This window comes from Maniola jurtina, chromosome 3 (assembly GCF_905333055.1).
Source record: "Maniola jurtina chromosome 3, ilManJurt1.1, whole genome shotgun sequence".
Lineage (NCBI taxonomy): Eukaryota > Metazoa > Arthropoda > Insecta > Lepidoptera > Nymphalidae > Maniola > Maniola jurtina.
Window position 1 is genome coordinate 2004331 of NC_060031.1, and position 15924 is coordinate 2020254.

At 37.8% G+C, this 15924-nt stretch overlaps 2 protein-coding genes across 2 annotated transcripts; both read left to right on the forward strand.

Moving 5' to 3' along the window:
* Positions 1-1074: 1074 nt before the first annotated feature.
* On the forward strand, positions 1075-4845 carry LOC123881132 (23 kDa integral membrane protein-like). The gene is made up of 6 exons (XM_045929739.1): positions 1075-1270; positions 1381-1569; positions 2392-2571; positions 3332-3465; positions 3975-4080; positions 4739-4845. The coding sequence occupies exons 1-6, from the start codon at positions 1196-1198 to the stop codon at positions 4820-4822; spliced, it is 768 nt and encodes a 255-aa protein (XP_045785695.1). The 5' UTR covers positions 1075-1195; the 3' UTR covers positions 4823-4845.
* Positions 4846-6242: 1397 nt separating this feature from the next.
* On the forward strand, positions 6243-13978 carry LOC123881133 (23 kDa integral membrane protein-like). Its single transcript, XM_045929740.1, has 6 exons — positions 6243-6274; positions 8403-8545; positions 9441-9629; positions 10812-10988; positions 12160-12399; positions 13060-13978. Exons 2-6 carry the CDS (start codon positions 8483-8485, stop codon positions 13153-13155), a joined length of 765 nt encoding a protein of 254 aa, XP_045785696.1. The 5' UTR covers positions 6243-6274; positions 8403-8482; the 3' UTR covers positions 13156-13978.
* The last annotated feature ends 1946 nt before the right edge of the window (positions 13979-15924 follow it).

Genomic DNA, 15924 nt, shown 5'->3' on the forward strand with positions numbered 1-15924 from the left:
GTATTATTAACGTTACTAAAGGTAACTTAGTAACTTTGATAACATTAAAAATTAGTAAAATTACCCGTCCTTGCTTGTTACTTATCTACTTACTCGCATATTGTAAAGTGTTAAAGTATGTACCGACTACTATTTATTTATTCTTATTTCATGTATAAAATCAATAAAGATGTTTTTAATGTTATGCATTATGTAATTGTAAGTACAATTTAGTAAACATTACTGATAGGTACTTATGTTAAAAATTATATTAAAAATTAAACATAATATGCAATCAATAAACTGATGTTTTATTAAATTGTTAATACATGCAAAAGCTAGGTAGCTTGTATATTGATCCGTGTGACCTCTCCCATTATAGGTAGGTGCTTCAAGGCATTTGCAAGTACAGTACGCGACAGGTTGAGATGGCAATTGGGGTATGAGATGGGGGACGTCCCGCACCCCCGCACTCACCCGCACTCACTCGCACTCACCCGCACTCACCCGCACTCACCCGCACTCACCCGCACTCACCCGCACTCGCTCGCAGTGGGTCAGCGCGGGAGCTGTGAGGGTGTGCGGGGTGTCCCTACCCCGGTAGCCATCTCAACCTGTCGCGCACTATAGGTACCTATCGACAGAGGCAGTACGATATTCGCAATGTGGATTTAGATTTTAAAAATCCGTGGGAACTCTTTGATTTTCCGGTACCAAAAGTAGCCTACTATGTCATTTCTCAGGATGCAAATTATCTATGTAGTCTGTACCTACCTTTCGTCAAAATCTGTTTGAACGGATGGATCGTGAAAAGCTAGCAGTCAGACAGACAAACAAACAGTTACACTTTTGTATTTTTTTTAATTTAAAGACAGCTTAGAACATCATTTTCAAAATTGAGGAAACTTAGAGTCGATCTTGAGTGTCGCCATAGGTAGAAAATATTAATCATATTATGTGAATTGTCTCAAGTGTACATTACCTGCGGTACATTATCGGTTTATACTGATTGTGGAAACTTAGTTCGAAAGTATTATAACAATAAAGGCTTATATGGCATGCTAATATTTTCCTATTTAAGTTAACTCATGTGGTGTACCGAATATAGCGTTCTTTTTACCATAGAAATCGAATATGAGGTTTAGTCACATGGCCGACCCTGGGGAGAGTGTTTCGAATCTTTATTTACCTAAAGGGTTATAAATAAATTGTAATAATGATAGTTGATTTTTCTGAAATTGGTAAAGGATGCGCCAAAATCCTGCTCCTCGTGCTCAACGGATGTTGCATTGTGAGTAGGTACTTAACTATTTAAAAAAAAAAAAATGGCCTTGACAACCATGAGTAATATTCCTTTGGGTTATTGAGGCTTTTGTAAAAAACTATTTTAAACCGTTTCAGCTCACAGCGATTTGCGCCCTAGTGTTCGCGGTGGTAGACATCAACACTCTGCAGCAATATGGGCAGGAGAAGTCGATGGGCACGAGCGTGGGTGACGTCATCATCATGTCGGCTTGCTTGATGCTGGTAGCCGTCGCTGCTTTCGGCTCCGTTGGCGCTGTCAAGGGAAATGTCAAGATTCTTTACATGGTAAATGAATTTGCGCTATAGTTTTTAAATATGGGCAGGAGAAATCAATGGTCAAGCTTGGGTGACATCCTTTTGCTTGATGCTGGTAGCCATCGCTGCTTTTGGCTCCGTTTGCGCTATCAAAAGAACCGTTAAGATACTTAACATGATAAGTAGATGAATTGGTTTAGTATACAAACCTTATCAAGAGGCAGAGGCCTTGCCCTTATACGTACATAAATGTGACATCCGTTCAGGGAAACACATAAAGCTCTGGGTAAAAAAACCTAGCCCAAAAGATGCTGCGGTACCTGAACTAAAAAGATCTATTATAGCAGTTAGAAAGGGACTTAGTTAGTTTGGATTTACTACGTCTGAGCTTTCTTGACAAACTTTTATGCATTCAACTTTTTTTCACGAAAACTGTGAAATATGCCCTTCGAGTATCTATCTGCATCTTTATAAAATCAAATAATAATTTGAGCAATAATAAAATCCAAGAAAGTTACCAATTTTTCCAAACAATCAATTGTTCTTCGCCTTTGAATCTTCAAATACAAATTGTTATTTATAAGAGTACTAGCCGATGCCCGCGACTTCGCCCGCGTAGATTTAGGTTTTTTGAAATCCCGTGGGAACTCTTTGATTTTCCGGGATAAAAAGTAGCCTATGTGCTAATCCAGGATATTATCTCCATTCTAAATTTCAGCCAAATCCGTTCAGTAGTTTTTGCGTGAAGGAGTAACAAACATACACACACACACACACACACACACACACACACACACACACATACAAACTTTCGCCTTTATAATATTAGTGTGATTCCTCTCATTTTTCCAGTACATCGGTTTCCTGATGATAATGGTGGTGCTGGAGACGTTGATCGCGATCTACGTGTCCGTGCAGCGCTACGGCCTTGAGTTCACGCTGTCGGAGTGGCTGCGAGAGGACTTCTTCCGCAATACCACGGACTTGGATGCCCATGCCCATACTGATGTGTGGGACAGTCTGCAGACAACTGTTAGTACCGAATGTATGTTTTCACACTTCCAGGCTAGTCCGCTTCCACTTTAGACTGCATCATCACTTACCCCCAGGTGAGATTGCAGTCAAGTAACTTGTATCTGAATAAAAAAATTGGTTGTCTGTAAAGTCGGTTTACTGACGATAGTTGAACGTGACAACAAAGGCCGATTGTGCTTCTTTGTCGCTCGTTCCGCGCTCTCGCTTGCACTTCAAGCCTTACATGGAACGCCTCAGAGCGAGGTAACGCCGCATGAGTCATGTTTTTTCGTGCGTGCAGCCGGCTCTATCGAATTATAAGACGTTGTCACGTCAAAAAAAGCCAGATCTCAATTTAACTGTACAAGTAAATCTTTGAGATATATATCCTTGTGTTGGAAGTATAGATAGCTTATGAGAGGATTTTTTCACCACATCAAAGACGACGACCCACTGATACAGCGGCGAGCGCTGTGGTCTTTAAGTGGTAGGTCCCGGGTTCGATTCCCGGCAAAGGCAAGCTGATTCTATCATGATGACATGGTTTTTGTAAGCTGATTCTATCGTGATTACACGTCGCATGTCTACAGGATGGATAAAGCTCTCTTGTAGGGGCTTCCACAAACGCGGTATATTGCTTGTATCCAGCACTCCTTTGATTGGTTTGCACAGCATACCTAAAAATTTTAAAACTCGAACACAATTGCTCACTGTCAAATGCATCAGGATCCATGAATATGCCAGGATGTAGTAGACACACTAATAGCTTAATTCACAGTACGAATGCTGCGGTCTCAATGGCCCTGAAGACTACATGGCAGTGCAGAAGAAAATCAGCGTGTCCTGCTGTCCGAGAGCTCACCGCGCTAAGAATGCTTATGCTAAACAGCAGCTGTACCAGTTTTGCATACAGTAAGTATGATATCAGAGCCGTGATAGCCTGTGGCAATGGGCAGGTCATGTCTCTCGTAGAACCGGCGGCCGATGGGGCAGACGTGTTCTGGAGTGGAGACCGCGTACCAGTAAGTGTAGTGTGGGACGACCTCCAGCCCGCTGGAACTGAAGAAGGTGGCGGGGAGGTGGATGAGGAAGGCGGAGGACCGTGTTTGGTGGCGCGCTCTTGGAAAGACCTATGTCCAGCAGTGGACGCATACAGGCTGATGGAATGGATAGCCTAGTTTCTCCTATTTGGAAGGTCGGGGGTTAGATCCCGGGCACGCAACTCTAACTTTTTGGAATTATGTGCATTAAACAAATTAAAAACTTTTTGCTTTGACGGCGAAGGAAAACATCTTGAGGATAGAGTTTTCCATAATGTTCTCTGAAGTCTGTCTATCTGCACTTGGCCAGCGTGGTGGACATTGCCCTAACATTTTGAAAGGAGATATTGAATAAAAAATATGTAAATTGTTTATTTTTAGAGCCATTGGCTACTACAATGTGGGGTGTGAAGACCAAATTCTGCGATTGCTGAAATCCGATGCCGATTGGCTTATTGGGGTTGCCGTAACCTGCTTCTGGTTTGAGGTATCATTCTTGAAATATTATCCTAGTGAGTAATAAAAAAAAGTAAGTTATTGATTATTTAGTAATTTTATTTATCATCCATACTTTATATAATACCTATTATAAAATATATCACGGCCAATCCGTTAAGTCGATTTTGACGAAGGCACTGAGTTAACTTACATCCCGGAGACGGACAAAGGCTACCTTTTGTCCCAGAAAATCGAAAAGTTCATACGAGATTTTAAAAAACCTTAATTCTTGTATACAAAGTTGCGGATACTGGATATTTGGTGCAGAGATAACTTTTATCCTGAACACGGACATAGGCTACTTTTTATCCCGGAAAATCAGAGAATTTCCACGGGATTTTTAAAATTTTAAATCTAGTTCAGCATCTAGTTAATATTTTTAACCCCCGACAAAAAGAGGGGTGTTATAAGTTTGACGTGTGTATCTGTGTATCTGTCTGTGGCATCGTAGCTTCTAAACTAATGAACCGATTTAAATTTAGTTTTTTTGTTTGAAAGGTGGCTTGATCGAGAGTGTTCTAAGCTATAATCCAAGAAAATCGGTTCAGCCGTTTGAAAGTTAGCAGCTCTTTTCTAGTTACTGTAACCTTCACTTGTCGGTGGTGTTATAAATTAATTTACACTTGTATTTTTTGTATTAATTTCAGGCAGCTGGGATGCTTCTGGCGCTATGGGTGGCCAAAAACGCCAGAAATGAAATATTAGAATATAAGAAATCGACGAGATATTAGAGAAAATTATTTTATTAATTTACCTAACTGCACAAGTCAGAAAATTGCTAAATATTTGCTTTAGTAAAAAATTGCAATATTTATAATAGTAATTAGTTAATTATATTTAGTTATAGTATAAACACTGCTGTTTTTTATTGTAAATCAAACTGCCTCTGAAAGTTTAGACCTTTGAAAGATTTCACCTGAGGATAAATGATGATGTAGTCTCATTTTTAATCGATCTGACGGATGTCACATCCGAAAGTGTGGGGGTCTCCACAATTTTTTTTTTCTATTGTATCGAGTGGGATATCAAATTCTGAGTTTTCATAAATAAATATAAATACTTACTATAGTACAATGTTAAAATACAATTTTATCTATACTAATCTATACCTACTAATAAATAAAATTGGAGTGTCTGTCTGTAATTTCGAAATGACTACCTCATATTAAGCACGTATGGTTATTTGAACGATACCCTGAATCACACGTTTTTAAATTTTTTGTCTGTCTGTCTGTGTAAACGGGCTAATCTTCGGAACGACTAGACCTATTTTGACGAGTCTTTCACTGACAAGTAGAGGATTAGCCAAGGAGTAACATGAATGTAAGATACCTACATTTGTGATATACTTACCTAGGTAGGCATTCTATGTTACGAACGATTACGAAACAAAACTTCATCCAATAAAATCAATAGTCGTTTAATATATGTATCGAAACAAAGAAGGTAGGTATGTCACAATGGATGGGAATAGACATATGTTTTCCCATGCTCTACATTTTCTTGTTGCTCCAAAGAAATAGATGATTGCGGTAGGTCTGTATGCATTTATTATACACATCAAAAACAGGAATTTAACAAGACAGAAACTCCAGTTCAGAAGGATTAAACAAAATATTGTCTAGCTGAAAATATGAAACACAGGCTAAAGGCAATAACCATATTATTTAATTCAATGGATTTAATAACCATCCAAAAGCGGAAAAGCTAATTCCTTATACAGAAGTCGCCTAAATTAGAGTCTGATAAACGCTAGGTCTGATATAATATTTTACGAGTAATTTACATTTCCAACAGGAAGCAAAAATTACCCATGACTAAACGACTATACCCCGCGATTTAAAAGCTAAACAAAAACAATAAAGCACGCTCCGCTTATCACTCCATCGCGGTCAGTAATGACCACCGGGTGAATGCAATGATCGATACCGCCCCCCTCATTCTGTGCCCCCACGTCACCACCAGCGGTCACCTCTGCAGCGATCATTGTGGTAAGAACTTAAAAAATAAACAAAAATTTCGTGGTAAGAATTTAAAAGCTGCACAAAAACAATAAAGCACGCTCCGCTTATTACTCCATCTGTCAGTAATAACCATCGAGTGAATGCAATGATCGATACCACCCCATCTCATTCTGTGTCCGCACGTCACCACCAGCGGTCACCTCTACAGCGATCATCGTGGTAAGAACTTAAAAGCTAAATAAAAACAATAACTCCGCTTATTATCACTCCATCGCGGTCAGTAATGACCTCCGAGTAAATGCAATGATCGATACCACCCTCCTCATTCTAAGTCTTCACTTCACCGTTAGCGGTCATCTTTCCAGCGATCATCGTGGTAAGAACTTAAAAGCTAAATAAAAACAATAACTCCGCTTATTATCACTCCATCGCGGTCAGTAATGACCACCGGGTAAATGCAATGATCGATACCACCCCCCTCATTCTACGTCTTCACGTCACCGTTAGCGGTCATCTTTCCAGCGATCATCGTGGTAAGGACTTAAAAAATAAACAAAAACATCGTGGTAAGAATTTAAAAGCACGCTCAGCTTATAAATTCTCAGTCAGGTACAACAAGGTGAATGCAATGAATGAAACGAACCCCAAATCATTGTTAGCGGACATAATATAATTATCCAGTGGTTATCGTGGTAAGAACTTAAAAGCCAAACAAAAACAATAAAGCACGCTCCGCTTATCACTCTAACGGTCAGTTTTGACCACCGGGTGAATGCAATGATCGATACCACCCCTCCTCACTCTACGTCCCCACGTCACCGCCACCGGACATCTCTTCAGTGGTCATCGTGGCTTCGCAGTTTATACTAGCGTGAGTGGTGCCACTTTATTAATAACTTTTTTTTGAAACTACAAGTTCTCTCTTGACTACGATCTCACCTGATGGTAGTGACGATGCAATTGGAAGCGGTCTGGAAGGGGTATGGCCGTTTATTTAAACCCCTTTAATCAGATCGCTGAATCGTTTGGCGGCACATTTTTACCGGATGGTTGGTAACTAGCCACAACCAAGATCCCCTTCTTTATGCTCCTCAATTCGTATTGACTAACCAAGAGAGGTTGTCATCTTAGAGATAAGAAACATCTATTAACAGGGCCCTCTCCGTCACTCGTTTCATACAATCGTAGTTCCAATTTCATTTGAATATTAACCAACCAAAGTCCATGAAATTTTGCAGACATATTCTAGAAACTAATATCTGTGTCTGTGGTATTTTAGATTTTTCTAAAAATATGTAGTTTTAAAATTACACGGGCTCTAAGATTTGTATGAAATTTTTTTAGACCGCGTAACTTTGAAACCGAATATTTTAACAGAAATCTGGAAAACCACAGACACAGATATTAGTTTCTAGAATATGTCTGCAATATTTCATGGACTTTTGTTGCTTAATATTCAAATGAAATTGGAACTACGATTGTATGAAACGAGTGACGGAGAGAGCCCTCTTTATGAAGAATTTAGTCAACTAGTTTAAATAAATAAACAACCTGTCAGTCAAAAACCACAACTGAAAAAAAAAGACTAACAGATAGAGCACCTTAGTCCCTGGGGAACCACGGGAAGTTTGGAAGGTGAGAAAATCGGTCAGAGGATTCTTCTTGTTAAGGTTTGCTTAACTTGGTTTTCAATAGTTTATACCTATCCACCACAGTGGATAGACACTACTTGTGCCAGCTGTGGACCCAAACACCAAGTAGCAAAACTTCTTCTAAGTTCTACTTACCGAAACTTCTCTTGCACCGGACCCAACAAGCGTATACCTCCGAAACGCCCATGAAGATTAGTTTTCCGATAGACAAGACCTTATATGATATGGAGTTGTGACAACAACAGTACGGAGAAGGGCCATTATCAGTTTACCTAGGCGAAAGATGTGAAGCAATTTCAATCGTTCTTTTAACTTCATTCTTCAGCTAATTGCTCTTCTACGCATTCTTCAGCTAATTGCTCTTCTACGCACATCCTTTATGTCAACTCTACATATAAGATCCTATAATGACTAATGTCCCTCAATTTTTATCAATAGTGTCTAAACTATTCTAGCGAATCTGGCATAACTGTCAATTTTAGTGTTGCTTAGAATCCACATTTAGGGGCTTACAGTTTTTTCGCGCAAAGAGTCAGCCTAGCTGTCCAGCTCGGAAATGCAGTCACCACTTGGCACCATTCATCGCGCGCATGATTTGTACAGTATAATTTATATCTATCTATCTTTAAGTGTTATTGTAACATTTCAATGAAAAAGAAAAAAAAAATTACAGTTTACCTACATCTGAATTTCAGCTAACAACGAGAGAACCAAGAGTCTCAGTCAATTGAAAGATAATAATCACACCAAAGTTTGGAAATACGCGTTCAGTACCATGAAGCCTAGAAGCATTCGTTGTATGAAGTTCTTTCTGGCTCTGTTCAACATCGTTTTCATTGTGAGTTTATCGAGCGACCCTTTTTAATTTTTATGGTCTGTAATCACGAGCTTTATATTTTAATTTGCACATTTTTTTAATTAAGCAGCTTACAGCTTTTAACCGGTCTATTGTTACGCGTGTTTTGTAGGTACTTACGTATACTAAATGATATACGAAGTGTATAGAAGTGTAAATTAAAAATTTATAACACCCCCGACAAGTGAAGGTTACAGTAACTAGAAAAGAGCTGATAATTACTTTCAAACGGCTGAACCGATTTTCTCGGATTATAACTCGAACATTCGATCAAGCCGCCTTTCAAAAAAAAATCTAAATTAAAATCGGTTCATTAGTTTAGGAGCTACGATGCCACAGACAGATACACACGTCAAACTTATAACACCCCTCTTTTTGGCTCGGGGGTTAAAAATACTGAAGATTCCTCCGGCATTAATGAAAATACAAGCATAATATATCACTACCATACCATATTGCTCGCAACTTCGTCCGTAGATTTAGGTTTTTTAAAAATCTCAAAAGAATTTTTCGCTTAAAAGTAGCTAATATTCGTAAACAGGATGTTACAAATCTGTACTGTACTCTGTCTGTCTGTACCAAATACAGATCATGCCCGAACTTCATCTGCGTCATCAAAGATCTGCGTAGAATAAGATCTGATAAAAATCCTGTGGGAGCAATTCCGAGTCGAAAAGTATATTTCGTTGAATTCGGTTCAACGGATAGGGCCATGAAAAGCTAGCAGACCGACAAACAATTTATCGATCAGTTAGTCTACTGCACTGGTACAAGGCCTGGAGTCTTTTTACATGAATGTGGGAACCCGAACTTAACCATCCCCATGTTTTATTATTCCATTTTGTTAGGGCATTAAAAGATTACTTTTCCCACACAGTTATTTGGCCTAGTCCTCATGGCGATCTGTGTTATCAACATGCGCGAGCGCAAGTCCAGGCCTGAGCAGCAGTCAGCTCTGTCCCGAGGAGTGCTGGCTTTCCTCATTACCCTCGCTCTTGGCCTGGTATTGACAGCTATACTGGGTTGCATCGGCGCTTTGAGGGAGCACGTCAAGATTCTCTATGTGGTAAGTAAAACAGCAATCAGCCCCTCGATTACGGGAAAATGATAGCTACAGTGTGAGGGTCACATTATGATTGGCTGATATTTGCTCGCTATTGGATACAATGCATTGTTGGCAACAAGAATACCATATTATTAAGTTTTCCGGAATCGACCCTAAGGTCGAACAAAAATCCGTAATTAATTAAATTAATGTTGTACCTAGAGCTAACTCTAGGAACGACATTTTTTATTTGTTTCCACTCTACTCTTTTCAAAGGAACAAAAATCTATCTAGTTAAATCGCGACGAGCAATTTTCAAACGCAAGGAAACGTTTTCAGTTAGTCAGTAAGTACGGCAAAGTTTGTGATGGTCTATAATATTCCGCAGTAACCGACATTTCTAAACAAAGAGAACATCATGTGGCATGAAAATCAATATTAATCGAGTGTCCATTGCTTATAAAATATGCAAGAAATTGTGGCCCTTTCGCCCTTATTGATTGCTCGGGTGCTAACACTTTGTTCCACTTTTAAGTCTTTAGTCAAAGTCATTTACGACTGTATTCTTTTTAACCCCCGACCCAAAAAGAGGGGTGTTATAAGTTTGACGTGTGTATCTGTGTATCTGTGTGTCTGTGTATCTGTGTATCTGTCTGTGGCACCGTAGCGCCTAAACTAATGAACCGATTTTAATTTAGTTTTTTTTGTTTGAAAGGTGGCTTAATCGAGAGTGTTCTTAGCTATAACCCAAGAAAATCGGTTTAGCCGTTTGAAAGTTATCAGCTCTTTTCTAGTTACTGTAACCTTCACTTGTCGGGGGTGTTATAAATTTTTAATTTACACTTGTTGATTGAAATGGTGGTGATGATTATTACGTTTGTAAAATTTCGTTTATGAAAACCCGTTTTTATTTGACTTTTTTGAGTTCCGTACCCGAAGGATGCTAACTGCCAACGGGACCCTAATATTAAGCCTCCGCTGTCCGTCCATCTGTCTATTTGACTGTCAGCGGGCTGTATCTCGTGAACCGCAATAGGTAGAGAGTTGAAATTTTCACATAATGTGTATTTCTATTGCCACTATAACATCAAATAATAAAGATGTAAAAAAGTTTCAAAGTACATTATCTTATTCGATGGCATAGAACCTTTCGTATGGGAGTCCAACTTGCACTTGACCGGACTTTTTTGAACTTTCTTTCAGCACGCCTGTTTCCTGATATTCCTGGTATCCATAGAAGTAGTGGTGGGTGTTGGTGGGGCGGTGCTCAGCGCCTGGGTCGGCGGTTCTAGTGAGCTCAGAGTGGAGTTCTACAGGAATTCCACGGTTGACGATGAGGGTCCGAACCAAACCGTGTACTGGGATGATTTGCAATCTGAGGTAAGGGAGGAAATACTTTTGAATAAATGCCTATTAAGCTGATTTTTAAAGCAGGGTTAAGACACATTACGCTCGGTCGACTAGTCGCCCGGCAACTCGGTCGACGGCGATCGTTAAAATTTTCAAAAGAAAAATAAAACCGACTTCAAAAACCAAAAACACTAAAAAGTAGAAAATAATTTTTGTTTAGCTACACATGTAATGTACCTAGGTATGAAGTCGAGCGAGCATATTAAAACAAAATTAGAAATCCAAGAGTGAAGCTCGCCCGACTTCAGACCTAGGTACATTACATGTGTAGCTAAACAAAAATTATTTTCTACTTTTTAGTGTTTTTGGTTTTTGAAGTCGGTTTTATTTTTCTTTTGAAAATTTTTTATTTCACAATTTTTAGTGGCCCCACTGTACTATAATATGCTATGCCCAGTTAAAACCCTACTGTTTACTAAGCTATTACAGTGATCGCGAGCAATTTGCTCTTATCCATTGAGGAGTTCTGTTCTCCATCTCCGAAGATATTCATCAGATCTTCACCAAATTTATATGGGACCACCTGCACAGTATACCCTTTCAAACAAAAAAAAAAATTTCCAAATCGGTCCAGGGGTCTTTGAGTAATCGGGGAACATACATAAAAAAAAAAAAGATCCCGACGGATTGAGAACCTCCTCCTTTTTTGGAAGTCGGTTAAAAATCTGTAATTTATATGGAAGACGCTGTGTGTATGCGCGCAAAGTTGCGGCGACTGCGTTCGTACTTACTACTACTTGTAATACTTATAATATAACTTACAGATATATAAATCATAGATTCTAACGGTCGCCGTCGACCGAATTGCCGGGCGACTAGTCGACTAAGCATAGTGGGTCTAAGGTACAAGTTCTTAGCCGACTGCAGGCAGCAGCAGGGAACGTATTTGACTTTCAACTTTTAACTTAGGTTTTATATCGGTGATATAAATGATATAGTCTATCTGTCTGTCTATTGGTTTTCACGACTCAACAGTTTAACTAATTTTGATGGGTACACAGTTAGTTTAACATCTCGGGGACGGACATAGGCAACTTTTTATCCCGGAAAGTTAGGGTTCCAACGGGATTTTTAAAAACCCTAAATCCACGTGGACGAAGTCGCAGGCATCATCTAGTACTTAATAAGAACCTTCTCACAGAACCAATGCTGTGGCGTAGACGGTCCTCAAGACTACGCCATCCTGCAGCGCGAGATCCCCGCGTCATGCTGCGCACGCGCACACCCCCTGCGCGAGGGGGATGCGCGACGCCACTTCCACTCCACCTGTCTTAACAACAAGTCCTACTACATGAGGGGCTGCGAAGAGATACTGAGGCAGAAGAAAGCACTCAAGGGGAACATTTTCATATCGACTGGCGTACTTTTTACTTTGCTTGAGGTAAGGTGGATTTTAGAATAGGTAGATTAACAGATGGGTACTATTGGTAGGTACTTGTGAACATTCTCATTCGATTTTATTTTTTTAATTTTCAATGTACGCACTTGCAATCGTTTGCTACGTTAATTTAACTAGGACACGATCATGATCAATTAGTTTCACAAGAGATTTTTCATGGAAAGTGAATTTTTTATCCCGAAAAATCAAAAGCTTCCTACGGGATCCATAACGGCTCATACGTTAACCAGATTTTCATGTTTGATACAGAACTAGCTTCCATCCCGGAGACGTACCTACATAGGCTTTTTATTCCAGAAAATCAAAGAGTTCTCATGGGATTTTGAAAAACCTACGAGTATATATGTATATCCTCGCGGACGAAATCTCGCGGGCATCATCTAGAACCATCGATGTATAGAACAAACTTAGATGGGATTAGTCTCCAATCCTTAATCTAAGAGAATAAACCTAAAAACTAGAAATAACAACTACTACTACTACTAATAAGAAATAAACGAGAAACTAGAACAAGAGTGAATAGGCACCTTCTAAGTAAACGCGTCCCATCTTAGACCACATCATCACTTTCCATCAGGTGTGATTGTGATCAAGCGCTTACCTATAGTGAATAAAAAAAAAAAAATTGTCGTACGATTTCAGATCATCTGCATCATTCTAGCGCTGTGGATGGCAAGGACCGTGAGGAACGAACGCCGGAAGTTGCAACAGAACTTGCAGGCGCACTTCGAAACCTAAGTTTTTTTTAAATTTCTCCTGTCCCTATAACGATTTTTTTTTAAATCTTGATTTTTGGGAGTTTTTTCCATTTGGAAAATGCCACTCCGTAAGGCCATATTATATACTTAACAACTTATTTGCGTAAGGCCTTCTTGTACAGCCGTAACAGTGCCCTAGCCTCATCCGACAGAGGTTGGGATAGGGCACCGTTACAGCCGCCGACCTGGCGAAGAATGGGGAATCTATTGCATATCTTATAACGACTATATTAAGTAATATATATTGACTACGGATTACGAACGAGTTAAAAACTGACACAAACATTAGCTATGCCGTTTTCCTGTTACAATTTTACAGGTAGTTATACTAAATAATTATGGGTACAACCCACGATAGCTTCTATTCTGGAATTTTAAAATATACTTATTAAGTAATAAATATTATTTTATGATGTATGTAATTGTTAACCTTAGATTGATGTTGGCGAAGTTTATAAATGGTATTTTCAATGTTTAAATATTCACCTATTGTGTTCATGTCACGGAAAAGTATTCTTGAAAGATTAAGAATCTATTTACTGTACTTACTCATTAGAATAAGACCTTTTTTTGTGTATTTAGAACTTACTTGTAGGTAACCAATAATATTTTGGGCCTAATTCTTAAGCTACTTATGAATAAACTATTAAAGTAAGAAATTCTATTCTTATTATCAGAACACAGCTTAAGCACAAATGTGAATATCGGATGAAAATGAAGAGGAATAATGGAATAAGTACCGGGCCGGCTTTTCAATCGCCAAATAAAGTTTAACTGACGATTACAAAAACTGTCAAAAGGTCAATTTTTTTTTATTTTTTTTTTCTATTTACATTGTATTCTTAGCGCCCTGAAGTCTCAGCTAAGAGGAGTTTCCCTAGTACGCTCTGCAAAGCTCTACATAAAAACGTGCTTTGGTTCACATTTGAATATTAGGTAGTCAAACTCAATGAAATTTTTTTAGACACATTCTCAGAATAAATACCTGTGTGTGTGTGGTTTGCCAAATAAAAATGTGCAGTTATTTAGAATTACTTTTAAAGTTATAAAGTCTCAAAGATTTTTGAGCCCTTGTTTTGTTTGATTGGAGTGCTCTACGAAAGTTTTTTTGGCGATTGAAAAATCGGCCCTTATTAACAATAACAATAGTCAAGCATCACTGTAATTGTTTTGAATATTTTAATAAAATGGGCACCTAGGTACCTAATTATCTACTGGGTCATAATCCTATAACTTGAAGTAGAACTGTGATAAAAAGTAGTTGACACAAACATGTGTGTAAATTAAATAGTAAGTAATATTTTTGTGTAAACTTACTTATTAAACATTCTCAATAAATAATAATATTTCGATTTTTTTTTCATTAACTTTCATTGTAGTCGTTTAAGTCCTTTTTTTTTGTTATGTAATTTATATAAGGTTGTAGGCTCTTTACGCACTGCATCAGTAAAATAAGTCAAAGTCATATGAGTTCAAACACTGATATTTTATTAAAGAAGACACTTATATCAACATTTTTGTATTACACACTAATAAAAATCTTAAAAACAAAAGGAAGTTTTACTTATATACGTTAAACTTTTTAACCGGATGTACAGGTTAAACCGTAGTTACGTGGTGAATACCCTAAATATACACTTACTTTACGTAAAAATAAATAAATATGATTTACGTAAGTCTAAATTCTTACATTACATTAATTCTTACATTACATGACAGGCGGTTAAAATTTCGTTACGGTTAGCGTTAAATTTTGACCGTCAATAAAGCCAAAATGGTTTGCACATGTCAGGATATTTTGTTAAATTTTGGACCTGTTACCTTTAACCTTAATGAAAATATGAATATTATTCGTATATCGATCGTAAATAAAAGGTAAAAATATCCGAAATGGTGGTCAAGGTTAGTAACTAGTTGTAACGTAATTTTAATCACCTGTTATGTGACTGGATCTTAGTTAGGAAGGAATGGGTTACGATAAATTAACTTATTAAAGAACTTAAGAAAATAATTTTATGGTCATACAAAAAGCATTAAAACAATCGAAGATTACATATAAATGATAAAGAGCTTGGGTTTGTCTTGCACTAGTAATGTGACTGCAATTACTTATGTTATGCACTTACTTTACAGGATATTTAAAAAGTTCGCAACCACCTTAGAGTTTTACATAATTCTTTTGTTACAGAATACTTTAAAAAATAAATACGAAATTGTTTGCTAGATATATGGGCTAGAAAATATTATAAAAAGAAAGAAGAATATCTAATAATTTGTACATTAAACTTAATCATAAACTTTCGTACGTAGTTTTGGTTGCTTATTTGACTAGTAAATGCTTAGCACACACACTTATTTTATGTTAACTTAATTCTAATTTCCTTTTTAACATCGTCAGTATAGTTCCAAAATGCAATCAACTTAATAGGTAGGTACACAGGACATGAATTGTCTTTGTTTTACAAGGTTCTAGATAAAAACGCTTTTTCTTTTCCTTACGTGCTGAAAAACTGAGGAGTTGGCAAGCAAAACGGTGTAAATAGCTGGTGCTGGCTGTAATTTACTGTATTTATAATGGATACCACTCACTCAAGATAGTTTAAAAATGGTGTAAATCTATGAAATCGAATTTTACATAAGGAGCAGGAAATTGTATAAAAATTGTTGAATTTTCTGTAATTAAGTGTATCGTTTTCATCGAAATCATGAACTTTGGACATTTTATGCCGTTTTTTTGGACATTTTATGC

Bases quoted from the DNA above. Each gene is read 5' to 3' on its own strand.
- LOC123881132 (XM_045929739.1), top strand. From the start codon at position 1,196: ATGATAGTTGATTTTTCTGAAATTGGTAAAGGATGCGCCAAAATCCTG. The intron at 1,271-1,380 runs GTGAGTAGGTAC...AAACCGTTTCAG, and splicing joins TGCTCAACGGATGTTGCATT to CTCACAGCGATTTGCGCCCT. The intron at 4,081-4,738 runs GTATCATTCTTG...TATTAATTTCAG, and splicing joins TAACCTGCTTCTGGTTTGAG to GCAGCTGGGATGCTTCTGGC.
- LOC123881133 (XM_045929740.1), top strand. From the start codon at position 8,483: ATGAAGCCTAGAAGCATTCGTTGTATGAAGTTCTTTCTGGCTCTGTTC. The intron at 9,630-10,811 runs GTAAGTAAAACA...ACTTTCTTTCAG, and splicing joins ACGTCAAGATTCTCTATGTG to CACGCCTGTTTCCTGATATT. The intron at 10,989-12,159 runs GTAAGGGAGGAA...ACCTTCTCACAG, and splicing joins GGGATGATTTGCAATCTGAG to AACCAATGCTGTGGCGTAGA.